At 39.8% G+C, this 18,797-nt stretch overlaps 1 protein-coding gene across 2 annotated transcripts in view; it reads left to right on the top strand.

Annotated features, from left to right (window-relative positions):
• DIP2A (DIP2 acetate--CoA ligase A) overlaps positions 1 to 18,797 on the top strand; it is a 104,623-nt gene that overhangs the window by 82,933 nt on the left and 2,893 nt on the right. Inside the window, exons 24-37 of one of the 2 annotated variants that reach the window (XM_090144579.1) lie at positions 282 to 391; positions 519 to 599; positions 3,361 to 3,484; positions 4,293 to 4,414; positions 4,749 to 4,860; positions 5,110 to 5,219; positions 5,705 to 5,835; positions 8,707 to 8,875; positions 9,796 to 9,966; positions 11,847 to 11,876; positions 13,067 to 13,128; positions 15,241 to 15,298; positions 15,766 to 15,840; positions 16,493 to 16,667. In XM_090144579.1, coding sequence (XP_090000705.1) covers positions 282 to 391; positions 519 to 599; positions 3,361 to 3,484; positions 4,293 to 4,414; positions 4,749 to 4,860; positions 5,110 to 5,219; positions 5,705 to 5,835; positions 8,707 to 8,875; positions 9,796 to 9,966; positions 11,847 to 11,876; positions 13,067 to 13,128; positions 15,241 to 15,298; positions 15,766 to 15,840; positions 16,493 to 16,667 — 1,530 coding nt within the window. The remainder of the gene's footprint in view (positions 1 to 281; positions 392 to 518; positions 600 to 3,360; positions 3,485 to 4,292; positions 4,415 to 4,748; positions 4,861 to 5,109; positions 5,220 to 5,704; positions 5,836 to 8,706; positions 8,876 to 9,795; positions 9,967 to 11,846; positions 11,877 to 13,066; positions 13,129 to 15,240; positions 15,299 to 15,765; positions 15,841 to 16,492; positions 16,668 to 18,797) is intronic. The other variant, XM_090144580.1, reaches the window with a different exon arrangement.

Raw genomic sequence — 18,797 nt, 5'->3', positions numbered from 1 at the left:
CTGGCCAGCTTGCAACGACAGTACTCAGCCATGCTGCAGCTCTTGCAGGAAAACTGAACTGCAGATAAACCACAGCTTACTGAAAGAGTACTAGGCTGGTTTAGTGTGCTACGTTATCCTCCTCTCCCTTTTTCTGTAGAATATTATCTTTCTTTTTTGTTTTTCATCTTTTCCTATCTATATTCCATGTGGATTTTGAAGTAATCTACAGAATGAATTATTGATAACTGTATGTTCCTTATGTTTTATTTTTCTCATTTTGCACTTTTTTTTAAATGCAGATGTTGGTCCTGCTTCAATGATAGTAGGAAACCTTGTTGCTGGAAAGAGAATTGCACAAGCCTCAGGGAGAGATGTTACCCAGCTGGAGGATAACGATCAGGCAAGAAAGGTAACACAAGCATCCTAGCAATATTAAACATTTGAATTGGTTTCTTCCAAGCAAGCAAAAAATAGTCATGGTATTCTGCTGAAACTAAGCATGGAGCATTTTTAACAAACTTTACCATCTTTTTCAGTTCCTGTATTTAGCAGATGTTCTTCAGTGGCGAGCTCAGACAACTCCAGATCATCCCCTCTTCCTGTTGTTAAATTCCAAGGTGAGATGCAGGTCACATCTTATTTTGAGATCAAGGTCAGCAAACCATTGTTTGGATTCTAAGAGAATAGCATCTAGAATTCTTTTTCCTAGAATTAACTGAAGTTATTTAAGTTATGTGGGATGTCATGATTTTGAAGTGAACATAAATCATTGCTACTTAGCAAGCAGCGTTAATTCTTCTACATCTGGAATTGTAATCTGTGTCTGGAATTCTATCATACATTCTGCATTCCTAGCTTAAGAACATTGCAGCAGTTGCTTTTCCCAATGAAAAGCAATTTCTGTCATATTAATGGAAGTCACAATCTGTCTTTGACCCTGAGAATAAGAGTGAGAAGAGATTTGAGTTGGAGAATTTTTTAAGGAGATGATATGGAACCTAGGCAGAGAACCATGGCTTCACCAAAAGCAGGTCCGGCCAAACCAACCTTGTGGCTTTTTGTGATGGCATAACTTTGTCAGTGGACAAGGGAAGAGAACTGTTGTCATCTATCTGCCCTTTAGTAAGGCTTTTAACACATTCTCTCCCAACATCCTTCTCTCCAAATTGCAAAGATATGGATTTGACAGGCAGACTGATGGACAAGGGAGTGATGGTCAGTGACTCAATGTCTGCATGGAGATTAGTGAGAAGTGGTGTCCCTCTGGGGTCAGTGCTCTTTAATATCTTCATCAGTGACACTGACAGTAGGATCGAGTGCACCCTCAGCAAGTTTGTGGATGACACCAAGCTGTGGGATGCAGGGGACAGAATGTCATCCTGAGGGACCTAGACAGGCTCAAGCAGCAAGCCCAGGAAAACTTTGTGAGGTTCAACAGTGCCAAATGCAATGTCTTGCACTTGGGTCATGGCACCCCCCCACTGTCAGTACAAGCTGGGAGTTGAAAGCCTGCTGTAAAAGACTTGGGAGTACTGGTGGATGGCAGCTGAACATGAACTGGCACAGTGCTCTCACAGCCTAGAAACCCAGCCACATCCTGGGCATCAAAAGCAGCACGGCCAGCAGGACAAGGGAGGGGATCTGCCTCTGTGTGTTGTGAAACTTCATGTGGAGTACTGCGTCCAGATGGGGAGTCCTCAGTACAGGAGAGATATGGATCTGTTGGAGTACCTGCAGAGGAGGGTCACCAAAATGCTCCAAGGGATGGAACACCTTCCTGTGAGGAATGGCTGTGAGAACTGGGGCTGTTCAGCATGGAGGAGGAAGAGGAGACATGAGAGCAGCCTTTCAAAGGGGGCTACAAGAAGGGTACAGACTCTTTAGCAGGTTCTGTTGTGACAGGACAAGAGGATATGGTTTCACAATGAAATAGGGGAGATTTAGATTGGATAGAAAGAAGAAGTTTTTTACAATAAGGGTGGTGAGGCACTGGAGCAGGTTGCTCAGAGATGTGGTAGATGCCCTGTCCCTGTAGACATTCAAGGTCAGGCTGACCAGGCTCTGAGAAATCAGATGGAGCTATAAATGTCTCTGTTCATTGAAAGGGGACTGGACTAGGTGACCTTTTAGGGTCCCTCTCAACTCAAGTCTTGCTCTTTGACAAGTTTCCTTAGTAAAACTGAGCAGGGTGCCAATACCATCCTGCATCAGACTAGGCTTTGGATTTGACAGCTTAGGCTGTGGCACCTAGTATTGGACTTGAAACTTAATACTTATGTAACAGATACTTGCTGTGATAATCCTTGTCTGCGTGGTGGGAGCCTTGGCTCAATCTCTATTTCCTTCTGGTGTGGTTGTTCCACCACTTTTTCTTGAGTCAAAGTTTCCTCTCAGAAGCAGACATATACCCTAACCTTACAGCTTTGAGGGCAAGGGCCGTTTCCTGGACTGGGTAGCAAAAGGATCTTTTCTGTCTGCATGCAAAAAGCTGGATTAAGCCTTTAATAAACTCCATGACATTTTGGGAATACCTCAGAAGAAGAATTTAATTGCTTTTCATTTGAGGTTTTTGGCAAGTGCATACCTGCCTTCCTCTATGTTCTAGAAGCTCTGTGGTTAACCAAGTTTTTGTGCTTGTTATTTATTATTTTGTTGTGAGTTTAGAGAAACCATTGAGGTTAGTGGTATAATTAAGTTACATCAGAGCAGAAGTCTCTGGGCTCTGCTGTTTGCTCAGTATCTGAATGCTTAATGGAGACGTCGCTTTGGACCAATGCCTCTGAAAGTGATTGTGTGGGCTCCTTTTTTCAGCCTCTTTTCCACACAAAAGAACAATAATATTTACAGTCATTACCAATCTGCCGAGAAGGTAATAGGAGATGTGGAAACAGAATAAGAAGTTGTTGAATGAGGAGAAAGCATCATAATCAGGGTAGCACCAACAGGTTGAAAAATGTTTGAGTGATAGCTTTCTCTAATCCATCCTCACACACCCTGAAATGAGACAAAGCTCATGCAGTTCTTCACTTGCTGCTCAAACTTTATTACTGTTTTTTTCTTCCTTGGACTTTAAATTTTAAACATTTGCAAGGTGTTATTTTTGCGATGTCAAATAAATTTAAAAATTGCTTTGCTGTCTGATGTCAAAATACAATGTGTAAAGTTCTCTAAAATGTTAAAAGTTCACATGACCAGCAGAATGGTTTGCAAAACACCAGACATATTTTGACAGAGTTTTTAAATCCGTTTGCTGTGTTGTTAAAGTAGCTGCAGTGAGAAGAAAACACATTATCTGTAGCATGTACTTTATTCAGTGTTGAAAATGTTCCCTGCAAAGTTTTCTGGACAGTTTCCTGATGTTGCCTCTGTTCTGTGCAGGGCACTGTAGCTAGCACTGCATCGTGCATGCAGTTGCACAAGAGAGCAGAGAGAGTGGCAGTTGCACTAATTGAGAAGGGACGACTGAATGTTGGTGATCATGTAGCCCTGGTTTATCCTCCAGGTAAGGCAATACAAAACAGCAAAAATCACAAGAAAAGCAACAGCTCTTGCCAAGGCAGAGCCTTCCAACATCCATTTAATATTATGACATATGGCAATGACTTAGTATTTCAAGGAAGAGAATTCCTCTTCTACTAATAAGCTGCTTCTCCAAATGGCAGGCTGAATTTACCAAACATTTCATCTGACCACTCTGGATGTCTGGACAGTTATGCGGTATTAGTTTGGTCAAGATGTAAAATTCTGGATTTTCAATCTCAGAGAATGGAATAAAAATGTAAATGGAAAGTTAGATGAGTGGCACCAGCGTTGATCTTTTTCATGAACACCTGTTCTTTTCTGAATAACTGTCTCCAGACATGAAGTTTGGACCTCAGACTTGCATTATTACTGTGTATTTACAAGCATTCTTCAGGAAAAAGTAATACGCTGTGAAAGTAGAATGACTGCATATTTTGTAGTTATAATTTGCAAAAATGCTTTTTTAAAAGAAGCTGAGTCATCTGCAATAGCAGTACCTTCTTACAGTACCTTATTCTATTTTAGTATTTTGTGTATGCTACCTGTCCATGAAAATAAATTTCTATAAATTCAAAATTTGTAGATTTTAAATACTTCCTGCTAACTCTCAAATACAAACTATTTTAACCTTACAGAATTGGGCAGGGCCAAAACCAGCCTATTAACAGACCTTTGTGACAAGTACTTACATCTTAATAAAATTTCTCAGAACATATTTTGATTTTGATTAAAGGATTTGGCCTTTTGTTCTGATGAAATTGCATTTGTTTCACAAATATTTTCTACAGGAGTAGACTTGATAGCAACTTTCTATGGCTGCTTGTATGCTGGCTGTATACCTATCACTGTTCGCCCACCCCATCCACAGAATCTTGCTACCACTCTGCCCACTGTCAAAATGATTGTAGAGGTATGTATAAGACACTTCTGTTTTAATGCTTCTGGTGGCTGTAGGTCACTTGGTGCAGGTAGTAACATTGCTAGGTAAGTAATTTTGCCACTGACAATGTAAAACAAGCTAAAAAAGAAAAATCAGCGTGCTATGTTTGGGACAATAAGTACATTTTTAACTAATTGAAAATATAGTTTTTGTTGTTATAACTTATATTGCTTTGCTTCTACTGTTTTTCTTCGTGTATTCAGCTTACCAGTTGTCTTCTTTGGTTAGGTTTGAAACCACTGAGCATTAATTCAATGAGTTTATAAATATTTTTAGTGGTTTTGTTTGGTTGGTTGGTTTACAGGTCAGTAAGTCTGCATGTATACTCACCACACAAGTGATAACGAAACTGTTGAAATCCAAGGAAGCTGCAGCAGCTGTAGATATTAAGACATGGCCCACTATTTTGGATACAGGTACAGAATGTTTGCCCACTAGCTAACAGGAAATGTAAGTAGGTTGGAGACTCTTTTCTTCTGTTATACCATAGCTGTCTGATTGAATGGATCTCTCTTGCATTGCATTGATGTAGCTGTCCAGAAACACTGGAAGCATCCGGTGTTAATGCAATAAATGCTATAATGATATGAAGATAACACTGTTGCCCTGTGGTCTCTTTCCAAAATGGTAATATGATACCTTCTCTTTTTATGTATTTTAAATAGATGATATGCCTAAAAAAAAGCTGGCTAACATTTTCAGACCTACATCTCCAGATATGTTGGCATATTTGGACTTCAGCGTGTCAACCACTGGTATATTAGCAGGAGTAAAGGTAAAGTACCTGAAAGGAGATAGCTACTTTAGTTTCCTTAAATATTGGCACATTTTGCATTTATTTTTCCTGCCAGAAAATAAATACAAAAACATGAGCGAACCATTTTAGTGGTCAGAAGATTGATTTTAAAATTTATGTGACATCAACATTTCTTGATGCATTTTGGAAGCATTCAGTCTTATCTGGTTGTATGTGAGGAGTCATTGAGGAGACTAAAGGGAGGGTGTTTGCTCTGAAGTTCACAGATGTTTTCATTTGTGGTTTGTCACAGAGATGGTAGATGTTATTTGACATCATTTGGCTTCATGGCTGATGTCAAATAACCCAAAAATTTGGATTTGTATCTTTTTCCTATTTGAAAGATGCATTAAAAAATACCTTCCCATTGCCACATCCTCTACAAGCAAACAGTTCTGTCAGTTATTAAACATGATGCTTTTCTATAAGAAAGTCCTATAAGAGAGTCTGGTTTCCTCTTACAGATGTCACATGCAGCTACAAGTGCCTTATGTCGCTCTATAAAGCTACAGTGTGAGCTGTACCCTTCACGTCAGATTGCCATCTGCCTCGACCCCTACTGTGGTTTGGGGTTTGCACTGTGGTGCTTGTGCAGGTATGTTATTTGAATCATAGGTTTTCACACCTGTCCTCAGCTTTCTCTTCACTTCTGTAGAAGCCAAGCTAGTGGCAGTGGGTGAGACTGACAGAGTAAGCTCAGTTAACTTTTTGATAACTTTTAGTAGGTGTTTCATAACAATGCATGTTTTTTGGTCACTTAAGTAAGTCAGTTACTTTTGAGTAACTTCAGTTGTGCAAGTGTAATTAATCAAATACAAAATTCAAGGGGAAAACAAAGGGACTTCACTATCTATTTCACTTTGATTAAATAAATACTTTTAAATTCTCTGAGGATAAGCTGTATCTTTTTACAAGAGAATTAAGGCATTGATTGCAGAATTGGTATTATGCTTTAGTAAATACTGCTGAAGGAAGCAATTAGTATTTCTTAAAATGAATGAGAACTGACTTGACTCAGTCAGATAACTGCTCTCATGCAATAAATCTTACACAGAAGCAAAGTTCTTTTTTTTTTCTGGTCTGTTAAAACATTCCATATGCTTTAAGCGATCTAAAGGTTTAGGCATTAAAAATCATTTAACTGCCTCTGCATTGAAAATGCAGAAACCAAATATGAAGGGTAATTTCTTGAACAGAAGGTTACATTTACTGTAGTTAACCTGCCCCTTCCCTCTCTAATGCCCCAAAGTGGGAAGGAAGTGCACTGAAGGAAACAAAAAATTACCTTTGGTGGCATTTGATAATTTATGCTGTCAATAAAATGAGGCAGGGTGATAAGAGAAGAAACCTCAGAGATGGGAGAAATAACATCTGTGTATGGATTTATACAAATATTTTTAAGAAATGGAAGTTTGTGAGTGAGATGCTCTCTATACAAGAGTTCATGTAATGCTTGTTTAATGCAAGTTGTTGCTTTGTTTTTAGCACCAATTTTGTAAGACTGTCCTATTATGGAATGATTTTATCTACTTTAAAATATTTAAATTAAAAAGAAAACGGTATAAAATAAAATTAAAAACACCAAACCCAAACCATTGTATCACCCACTGCAAACATACATTGACTCTCCTTGGGAAAAATGATGATTGTGTCAAGCTGCTTGTTAAAAACAATTAGAAGTGCTATTATTTTTAAACATAAACTGTATTATTTATATAGAGAGGGGCGTTTCTAATATGAAATATATTTATATTAGAGAGGGGCATTTTCTGATTTTCTTAATAGTAACTGATCTAAAAAATATTTGGTAATTTGAGGCTCACGCGTTGACTGTCTTGAAATGCCTAAATAATGTTAAGAAAAAAAATATTAAAAGGTGATGTGATTCTGAATGTGACTTTGTGTCCACACCCATTAACTGATACCAAGTTAAATATTTCACACGGACACTTCAAAATTGACAGACCTGCGGTAGAAGCTGGAAAATTCCAGTGAAAACGTGAGTGGTGCAATATATGTGTTGATGATGCATTTAACTCAACAAAAACTGTAATTGTAATGATGTCTCAAAAAATGCTACCTTTTTAGTGGCAGTAGCTATATGAATGTTTTCTGGCTTTGCTTCTTAGCATATCACTCACAAACTAAGGTACCGTAGATTTCGCTTGGCAGAAAAGTGCAAGATTTCTAGAAGGAAATGGATCATGTGTGTAATTGGGCAGCAAGGTGAATGGGAAAGTGAATTGCCTGAATGCTTCGCAGGTGATCTGCAGTATTTTAAAACAGTTAGTGGAGCAGTTGCACTTTTCTTATGATTAAATTCGGGGGGTTTTTTTTGCCTGCTTTGCTTTAGTTGGGAAACCCTGAAAGACTTCTTACTCCTTTCTAACTTGAGTTTTTCTGATAGGAGGAGGTTTGTTTGTGCTGTTTTCACACAATCCTTATGTGAAACCATCTAAGAAAAGTAACTTCAGCATTCTGGATTTTCCTCTTACCCTCAGTTTGAATATTACTGATCAAAGTGACAAACCCCCTGTTATGGTCTGCCAGGAAGGAAGCTCATTTTAAAGATAGGAGATATTAGATACTTCCAGTTGCAGTGCTGCATACCAGGTTTCCTTTTATCTATTAGCTCCCTGCAGAAATGTCTTTCCTAGCAAATCTCTCCACAGGCAGATTGAGAGAGGTGCTTTTGCTGGAGGGCAGCACAAGTGGCACATGCTGCTAGCCAAGCAGTCTGTGCTGGGCAGGGGGCATTGTGGACAGGATGTGGGATGAGTGAGGAGAGGCAGGGAATGTGTTCCCCCCACGAGGAGGTGGGGCCATGGCTGCTCCCTCAGCTCTGAACCCACAGGGAAGTGCACTGGGTAATGCTGAGTCCCATCTCATGGCCCCACTCAACAGTGTCTGGCATGCAAGCTGCAGCAGCCCAGTGCTGCTTTTGTCCCTCACACGTTGGTAGAATCACAGAATGGCTTCAGTTGCAAGGGATCATCCTTAAGGGTCATTTGGTTCCAACTGTTATACAAATAGCAGAGTAAGGATGGTGACAGCATGCCAGCAACGAGCCTGGGGGACAGCACTGCAGCCATGGTGTGCAAGGGAAGCAGCCATGGGAGGAAGCTCTGCACAGAACACAAAGGTTTGTGGCGTGGCACGTGTGTTCTTCCTCTCTCTCTTAACTACAGTTTACATATATAGAAAAGTTGCCTAAATGTCAAGGCATTGCTGTAGTTCAGTACAACCTGGCAAGACAGAAACACTGACTTAACTTTAACCCATTGTTCATAGCCAATTGATCAGTTGAAAATCCAGTGAGACACTTTCTGTGGAGATTAGTAGAAATTGAAATAGATACCAAGCTCTCAGTTTTAATGCAATTCTTTACTTCCCTTTGGCTTTACATAGTATTTCACTATTTATGGTGGCTTGAAGTTCTCATATGCCTTTTTTTCCGTCTTGCTAGTGTATATTCGGGCCATCAGTCCATTCTTGTCCCTCCTCTGGAACTGGAGAGCAACGTGTCTCTGTGGCTGTCTGCTGTAAGCCAGTACAAAGTGCGTGTCACTTTCTGTTCTTACTCAGTGATGGAGATGTGCACCAAAGGGCTTGGGACACAGACTGATATGCTCCGGGTAAGTGAGTTCAGCTGTTCAACACATTGACATACAAATGCACATATCTTAGGAAGACCAAAAAAAAAACCAACAGAAAAAAAAGAGAAAATATAAACCCTTGCCCTCTGCCCACCCCCCCCTCCAGTCCTACACCTGACAGGTCTCACCAGTTTTCAAGTCTCTTCACATCAAAAGTATTGAATTTAAAAATTATGCAATCTTCCTGTAAGCTATAATTACATGCTTATACGCCCATTTGTGTTTGGGGATGTCTTAACTGAGGTTTAATTTATTTGAGAAAGCACTTCGCCTCTTCTGTAGGAGAGTTCCCATGGCTTTCATAACTAAGGTGCTCAATGCTTCTGCTGAGAATGTTTGGCAGCTTGTTACGTGCAAGAAGGTGATTATATTGTGCTTATTCTTAGTATAGATAAACAAAAAAAAAATTGTCCCTTTGTCCTCCTGGACCTCATTGGGATGAATCATGGCCCACAGCCAGTTGTTACAAGTCCGTGTTCATGCTGATGAGCACTTGTAATGTCTCAAGTGCCTTACCTGTATCTGGACTGTGCAGCACTGGAAGCAAGTAGGTCTCTTGTGATCTTCGCATGGTTTCCTGTCCAGCCCTAAGACAAAACACTATTTTGTGTTTTCTTGGCTCAAAACTATGAGTAGCTGTGTGCTACTCAAAACTATGAGTAGCAGCTATGTGACAGGAGTGGTTTGCATTTTATCCATCTAATTCTGCCTTCTGTGCTTGGCATAGTTTTAGAAGATTGTTTTGGGTGGATTGAATCAAACTGAATGCAGTCCACATCCACGTGTTTAACGAGTTCGTGTCAGTTATGCTGGTCTTTAAAGTCAGTTCCACATATTTAAATGGCCTATTTCTAGAAGTGCTGATTTCAGATTTAAAATGTATTGTTTTCTGCATTCAGATGAAAGGAGTTAATCTGTCCTGTGTGCGAACATGCATGGTGGTTGCAGAGGAGAGACCAAGGATTGCATTAACACAGTCTTTCTCCAAGTTATTCAAAGACCTGGGTCTCTCTGCTCGTGCAGTGAGCACTACGTTTGGATGCAGGGTCAATGTAGCAATTTGCTTACAGGTGAGATCAAACTGCTTATTCCTTACACTTGTAGATGATATCTCTGGAAACTTTATGGGAAGTCACGTTCAGCTGTGCATATTCTTTTCCTAATGAACTGTATAAGCTACAACTCCATTGCTTGCTTGCTTCTTCACCAAGAAGCTAAATAAGCCTTGAAGTTGAGGATTATGATAATTTCTCCTCTTTGTACTACTTGACCAATTGATTTGCCTTTCTGTATGGTGGATCAGCATTGCAAAATTTCTTCCCTCCCTGCTGTGCAGGATCAGTACTAAAAATACACAACTTCTTGTTCATAAATGTAGTAAATATTTAGAGGAACACAATTTCTGCTTTCATGTGATGCACATTTTGGCTGCTAAAAAAGTAGCCAAAGGTTTATGTGTACTTAGAATTAAATGAAAATAGAGCTTCCCAAGTAAGAACTCTTATCTTACAGGCCAAGGAAAGGCTGACAGATTTTTGTTTTGCTTTGGCTTTTAACTCTGAAATATCTCACGTGAGCATTATCCACATGCATGTGTGTGTCTCACCTCATGAGAGAGTTGGACTTTTTCCAATGAAAGGTGTAAAATTGGAAACTCCAAAATGGAGAATAGAGTTGTGTATTACACATCCCTACTTCACAGACTGGAGACAACAGCATGCAGTGTTCCAGACTCGTCTTTGATAGCTTAGAGTTGAGCTGATATTCAGGTGTCATTCGTAACTGTTCACTTGGTTGTCATGCATCCTGCAGGAGGTAGAATCTTTAGCACCCTCTAAATAACGAATTATAAGGAAATATGTCCAGAGGAATTTTATGAATTAGTAGAAAAATTGGAAAAAAGAAAAAATAGGAGGATATAGATAAAATTAAGAACAGCATGCAGAACGGACTCTAAATTCCTTGAACAGAACATATCAGATGCCAGGGGTCAAAGCCTAGCTTTCTGAATGTCCTGTCTGAAAAATAATTTAAAAAAAAAAAGCATTTTGGATATTTGTTGTTCAGACTCTGCAAACTAAATAGAAAGAGATCACTGTAGGGCCAGTTAAGAACTTCCTCTGCATTCCAGCTGGAGGCATGCACCTATGAAACTGATCCAGGAGCAGCTTTCAGAATCTAGAAGACAGTCCTTTAAAAAAAAGAAACAAAAAAACCGTGTTGGCAGATTGTATCAAGAACAGCATCTGGTAACAAGCAGAGAAACGTGATTCTTCAGTCTGTTTTTATAGTAGAACACTCTGCTTCATGCTAGTTTGTTGGGGTTTTTTTAAGTTTTTCCTTCAGAAGAGTATTCCAGGAAAATTATGAGGAGTGTAGGGCTGCCAGGCATTTCAGCTTTCTCCTTATTTTATACTTTTGTAACTTTGTCTTTCATTCTTGGATGTTTTCTTAGTTTCCTTCTCCTCTTTCTCTCATTATTCTAAAGTGATAACTGTACTAGATATTCTTCCGTTGGTGAATTTGAATGAATAGATTGATAGTCAAAGTCATTGGGTATTTGTACAAATTAGCTTGCAAATAAATAGATAACATCTTCCAACTTTACTGGACTGGGTATTTCTGCAGTTATTAGTACTGTTTAGATATTTCAGGTGGAGGAGGGATTAGTGATAAAACTGCAGGCGTTACATATGCTCTGCCTGAAACTTCTTATTTATTTACCAGGACTTGCATGTTTCCCAGTGAACCACTTTAAATGCCAGGCTCTTATGTAACCTGAAAGGAAAATTTTCTCCTCGTTCTAAAAGAGTATGAGTTTTGTTTTCTGTCTTACTGTGTGTATCTTATGTCTCCAGTGCCTCTTTGTTTGTATTTTCTTTTTTCCCTTTCTCTCCTTTTCACACACTTTGATGGCCTCTGTTACTTCTGTTTGTGGTCCCACTGTCAGCCAAACAGGCTGGGCAAGCTGGCTGAACAGGTATAGTGATGCATGTGTGTGCTTGTCACGTCCTAAAGTCAGTCTGGTTCGGTAGCATTACTCTACATAGAATGTGTCCTGTTGGAGGGAATTTGGATCCAGCTGTTTCCTTCTGAAGAAGTTTAGTGCATTGTGTGTTTGTTGTTGTTATTTTTTCATAAAAACACGTGCAGCTGAAGCACATAACCTCACTCTCAAGTAATACTGAGGTATAGCAAGGATTGGTGTTAATGTGTGATGTCTTTCTAACGGTAAAGACCGTAATCTGACAGCTTAGCAGAGCTACAAAAGGTGAAGGGAATGCCATTATAAAGGCATGGTTGCTGTTTCCCAGCACCTGCTCTGGAGCTGAGGACAAAGCAGCCTTATTTTAAAACACTTCTAAAATGAGAAGCTATGTTGAATTTCCCTGCACAGGGGAGAATAACGCTGACCCCTGGACTACACTTTAGATTAAATTCACATTTCACAGTATTTTCAAATGACCTTGAGATTAAACTCTGATTGGGAGGGTGAGAGGGAGCCCACCAACAAAAACAAGTTCCCAGTTCCCATGTTGGGAAAAGGATTTGTTTTAGGAATCTGACCTCTCTTCAAAGTAGGTCAGAAGGTTTATCCTCTGGCTGCAATAGATGTCTGCGTCTGTCCAGACTGTTACTTACAGGAATCTTGAAAAGATAAGGGGTAAAAGTGAAAGATATAATTCACTTGAGTGTTTTTTTCTTCAAAGCTAACAAAACTTATATGAAGGTAGAACAGCTGTGCTTTAAGAGAGAGATTATGTCTATGTGGGTTTATGCATATATAGTGTGCTTGCTATTGTTACTGCTCCTCTAAAGAGGAGATGCTTAACAAAATTTTGTAAACTGTAAGAGTTAGCTGTATAAATCCATGTGTGGTCTATGTGCTCATTTACTGATTTCTTTGATAAATTTACTAATTTCTGTTCTAAAATCCATTTCTGTTCTGAATGCATTTCTGAAATGGACACATAATTGCATTAAACATCAGTGTTTTCTGACAGTTGTTCTAGAGGGGGGAATATTTTTACTGTGTTTTTGGTAGATTAGGGCAGGACCTGATAAATGTAACTAACAAGGGGAGAGGATTTTGTGGATTTACTTATCTGTGAAAATGAAAACAGGATTTTCTGGCTTATTTTGAATTTGTTACTTCCTTTGTATTCTTAGGGAACAGCAGGACCAGATCCAACAACAGTGTATGTAGATATGAGAGCACTTCGACATGACAGGTACGGATTTTGTTATGTTAAAGCATTAACCATTAAATGACTGTAGAAAAGAAAAATCATCCATGTTGTAATAACCTGGTTTGTTGAAATATCCTTGGCAGCAGCTAATCCCTCATCGCTGAATTAAAAGGAACCTCCATCCTAGCAAATCCTGTGTATTAGAAGTGGTCTGGCATTTCCTCCACACCACCACTTGATTTGCTCTTCCTTTCTAGACCCTCATTGAAATGACTGACTGTTCAGCCTCATTAGCTGTTACTTATATAACAATACTGCCAGCAAAGGGTGACTTGTCAGCTGTCTGGTTAGTGGCAGAACTGCAGGAAGAGTTGGCTGGGCAGGATTACAGGATGTACCTCATGCAACTCGATGCTCAAAGCAGGGTCATCTTCAAGGCTTCATAAGGTTACTGAAGAGCAGGACCAGTTCAGGTTGAAAAATCTCCAAGAATGGGGATCTGTCTGTACTCTGGGTTCACGTCTTGAGGATGACACCCAGCTCTTGAGATGTATTTCTTACTCTTATTTCTCTTCTTATATCTCTTGTCCCTGGCCTCTTCTGATGGGATACAACTCAGAGTAATCTGGCATCATTTTCTCTGTAGTTATCATTTAAATAATGAAAAAGTACCCCTGGCTTCCCCCCTAGACTTTTTTTCTACAGGCCACACATTCAGGCATCATCTGGAAACTTGCTGAGGATAAGTTCTATCAGTTCTAATCTGTAGTCATTATTTTTGTATTATCTTCATCTTTTAGTTCACAGAATCACAGAATCACAGAATGGCCAGGGTTGGAAGGGACCTCAAGAATCATGAATCTCCAATCCCCCTGCCACATGCAGGGCCACCAACCATCCCACCTAATGCCAGACCTGGCTGCCCAGGGCCCCATCCAATCTGGCTTTGAACACCTCCAGGGACGGGGCATCCACAACCTCTCTGGGCAGCTGTTCCAGCACCTCACCACTCTCTCTGTAAAGAATTTCCCCCTGACATCCTACCTAAATCTCCCCTCCCTCAACTTAAAACCATTTTCCCTCTACCCCTTCAAAGAGTTGATTCCCCTCCCCTCAGAAGGCTCCCTTTAGGTACTGAAAGGCTGCAATGAGGTCACCCCGCAGCCTTCTTTTCTCCAGGCTGAACAAGCCCAGCTCCCTCAGCCTGTCTTCACAGGGGAGGAGCTCCAGCCCTCTGATCATCTTCATGGCCCTCCTCTGGACCCTCTCCAACAGCTCCCTGTCTTTCTTGTACTGGGGGCTAGTTAACTTTGTTCATATAGCTGCTGGCAGAACCATGTTCAGCCTGTAATTTTAATAGTGTTTGTACATCAATGTATTTGTTTCTGTACTTTTATCATAACACTTGTATATCAACACTTGGTGTGTTGGCTTTAATTTTCTTCATATTGATCATACTCAATCAGGGATGTTAACTGGCAGGTTTCTTTTTACTGCTGTCTCTATTTTTTGATGCTTAGATCTTAGCTGGTGGAAGATGTGTCATCAACCTGGTTTGGCGTTTAAATGCAGTTCAGCCTTAGTCTCAATGCTCCCACTGTATTAGTTAATTCTAGCTAATAAGTGTTGCACTAGTGTAATATTGCAGAATTGATAGAGGCCTCTTCTCTTGTGCACCCCTGTTACTGCACTCCGTTTTTTCTCCTACTGCAAGTCTGCTATCATAAGTTACGCTAGTAATGGACTGTATAACGTCGCTTCTTTCTCTTTAGGCTGCTTGCTCTTCACTTTTTATAGTTACTACCAACACTGCTATGATTCAGTGTGGCAAGCAGAGGTCCCGAAGAGCCCAATAAAGAAGATGAATTTAAAGTGCTGGTGGAACTGCAGCCTTAGAGCTTTGCTGGAATGAGTTACTCATCTCACTAGAGAGCTGGGTTTCTGATTCTTAGAAGAAACGTCATACATGGGAATACTGATAGTGAAGTATTGAAAACTGCTAAAAACTCTTAACTGTTTTGTGCATAAGTGGCTGGCATCATTATGGTTGTGTCAGTGCGGGATAGGACAACTCTGGATATACTGAAACATGGCTGTTTTACTTCTATTTAAGTTAACGGATCTTTCTACAAATGCATTCTTTTGTTTTCTCAGGGTACGTTTGGTAGAGAGAGGTTCTCCACACAGTTTGCCACTTATGGAGTCTGGGAAGGTGAGAGTCAGAGCAATCTTTTTTCCTCACTGCCCTTCTCTAGGTGGTGAACTTCTTCTCTGAGTACAGAATCTGTGCAATGAGAGGCTGAATATGCTTCATTAATCACAGTATATCCAGGAGAGGCACTGGAGAGAGCATAAAGTGAAGAAGAGTTGAAATGAAGCAAGGCTTTAAAGTGAAGTAATATGATATGTTGCTTGCTGTGGCTGAAAAAATCCCAGGCCTTTTCACGGAAAGCATTTTTCAGGCATGAAAGATCAGCTCTGCAGCTAAATACAAGCTGCACAATAGCCACTTAGAGGTTAAATGATGAAACAATTCAGTAGGAAGAGATGGTTGATACCTGTGGAGGGAAGAGCTGCACAGACTGTTGACTTCTGTGGCTCTTCATTATTAACTTACCTTTCTTTTGATGAATGCAACTTTTGTTAACTTCAGTTTTAAACATTTGTTTCCTGCTGAAGATCCTTCCAGGGGTAAAAGTCATCATAGCACACACAGAAACGAAGGGACCTCTGGGAGACTCACATTTAGGAGAGGTAAAGTTTTGATACGCTGTGCTTTGTTTATCAGCAGTGATTTATTTAATACATAGATAAATGATATTTGATAAATGCATGTGTTATTTGGACAGCCACAGACACCTTAATGTGGCAAGGAAATGAACTGAGCAGACAGTTGGAACTTGATATACTTCTGTGAATATCCACATGGCTTTCTGCCTTTTTTGCAAAAATATTACATGCTGGGACCAGGTGATATTAGTTAACTGGTTTGTGTCTGATTGGTGGCTACAGGAGGCAGTGGATACCTCGTTATCATTATAGCTCTGCCAGTGGATAGTAGTGATGAGGTTTGCTGCTTGGTTTAATCACTTTTTATATACATTTGGATTTATGTGTAGGAAGATACCAATCTTCTAAGAGATGATTGCAGGTTAACAGGTGTCCCTTTCCAGTATGTCAAATGCCAAGTTCATTTTTCCTCTTTTCCTTCTTCAATGACATGTATATAAAATTCATTTTTACTCCATTTTTTTTCCTGGTAATTTTCTATGAAGCAGAAACTAATTACTTTAATAAAGCAACTCCTGACATTTAAATCAAAAATTAAGCTGCTCAAGTCTGGCAAAATAGCCTATGTTTATTTTGGAATAGTTCTCCTGTATTCATGGGTCTTTTAATCCTGTAGATATGGGTGAGTAGCCCGCACAATGCTACTGGTTACTATACAGTGTATGGAGAAGAAGCGCTGCACGCCGATCACTTTACTGCTCGCCTCAGTTTTGGAGACACTCAGACCATATGGGCACGGACTGGGTACCTGGGCTTCCTGCGCAGAACTGAGCTTACTGATGCTAGTGGAGGTGAGAAAGAACAACTGGACTTACAGAAGCGTGTTGGCTGCTTCTTGGAGCAGCCGAGCTGGCTAAGCTGTCCTGCAGGTTCATTCTGATCTCCAAAAGAGAGTAGTGCTGCATATAACAGGAATTTTTACTCTGTACATACTCGTTGATTATAATGATACCATGCAGAGTGAGAAATTCATAATGCCTTACTGATTTAGAAAGCAGGATCTTCATTTATTTTCACTTACTCAAAGTAATATGGGCACATTTAATAGAAGCATGAAAGTCTTTCTACTTAATTTTTCTCTGAACCTCCTTCCTTACAGACAGAATTTGGTATTTCAGTGCTAATCCAGAGAATACTAATAATGCTAATTCATTCAGCAGCTTTAGGACATGCACAAATACCAGCCATTTCCCAGCCTTCCTGAAATGAAAGGTCTGGAGGAGTAACTTCCGCACAGTTTTTCCAGTATAGAAAGTAAGGTGTTTACTTAACCTTTTTTTCCAGTTTAAACCACAGTGTCTAATTTTGAGAGATGTTCTCAAATGGAAGAAAAACTGCTCTATTTTCTTCTTAAACAGAATGTGGGATGTAACAACTGACTATCAGGCATTAAAAAGAGGCAGTCTTTAAACATCTTAAGAAAAGAAGTGTGAATGCTTAATGCTCATCTCTTATTAGCAATGTATCTCCAGATGCTTGTGATTGCACTTAGAAGAAGGGTGGTGTCAGCATCAATAGTGTCTGTCCCATTCATCAGTGCCACTGGATACGTAGCTGTAGGGTTCACAGACACCATTTACACTTCCTGTAATCACTCATGGTAGAAGACAGCATAATAGGTTTTTCCACTTATGGACAGAGATGTCTGTTTGGCATTGCCCTCCTCCGCTTTATGAAGGAGAAATGGTGATCAAGGAGGGCACTTCATTGGAGACGCAGACTTTGGGCGAGGAGCTACCCCAGCTGCTGCAATGGATACCAGTTTAGGGTTCAGAATGAGTCTGTGATGTAGCTCTGTTATATCAGCCATTAAGAAAAGGTCATTGTCCCATCCGCTGTTCACTTTCCCTGAGGCTCTTGAGTACAGAAGAGTGTTGGTCTGACTGAAGAAGACTCTGTAGCTCGGTGAATTCATTTCCTCCAGAGCACATTGAAGGGATGTGGTCTGAAAATAAGAGTGAGAGCTGACGTGTAGAGTAGATCTGGGTCCCTGAAAAGGCTTCACTGTGTTATCTTCTCATTCCAAGCTGGTAGATCTTGTTAAAAACCTTTAAAACAAGGTGCTGTAAGCTTTCCTTGCTTTCTTTCAGTTTTCCTAGGGTAGTTATTTGACCTCCTCCTGGGCACGTTGTACTGATGCTTTAGTGCTGCTTCTGAACAGGGTACTGGAGAGAATAGTTCCTCTGTCACTATTCGAAGTGAAATGGCTCCCTCTTCTTGAGAAAGCTAGTCATGCACAGAAATGGGAGTCTGCAAGCAGACATTCAAAAAGAACAAGAAATTGAGGTGGTAAGGCACTGCCTTACTACTGCACCATTTTGTGTTTTGTAGCTTCCTGAAAAATCATGTATCAGAGATATTCTAGCTGTGAAACAATGTCAGTTGTCCTTAAATTTGTTAGCATTTGAGGGACCAGCTGTCATAAACTAACATATTATTAGTAGGTATGCACGAAATACAGGGCTGCTTCCCAGCATGCTTTCTTAGTTACATGATTGAGCAGAACTCCAAAATAAGCACAGAGAATTTAAACTGAACAGAGTTACAGAATGAAGATAGCAGTATGTAGAGTATTTTTCATATTAATCCTCAGAGAGCTATGAATAAGAAATGGATAGGGTTGTTCTCTGCATTAACTGAAGCTGAGAACGTTGATAGCATGAGAACAAGGGGTTAAGAAAAAGTAATACTTGGAAATTGAAAATCTCCTGGTGATAGGAGGAGATAAGTTATTTGGTATGAATAGTGGAACAAAAGGAACAACAGATTTTGATTATTTTTATGAACAGAGATCACATTATGTATGAAAGAGGCAGAATAGATGACCCAGAAATTCTTTTTTTTAGTCTATTTTCTCTCGCTTTAAGTCAATAGACAGAAGTGCTAAATGACCTTGCAGTCCTCTTTTTTCCAAATAATAG

The sequence above is a fragment of the Phasianus colchicus genome, chromosome 7 (genome assembly GCF_987193195.1).
Source record: "Phasianus colchicus chromosome 7, bPhaCol1.hap1.1, whole genome shotgun sequence".
In the NCBI taxonomy this organism is placed as follows: Eukaryota; Metazoa; Chordata; class Aves; order Galliformes; family Phasianidae; genus Phasianus; species Phasianus colchicus.
Note: the sequence above shows the minus strand (reverse complement) of the source record. Positions and strands in the feature narration are given on the sequence as shown.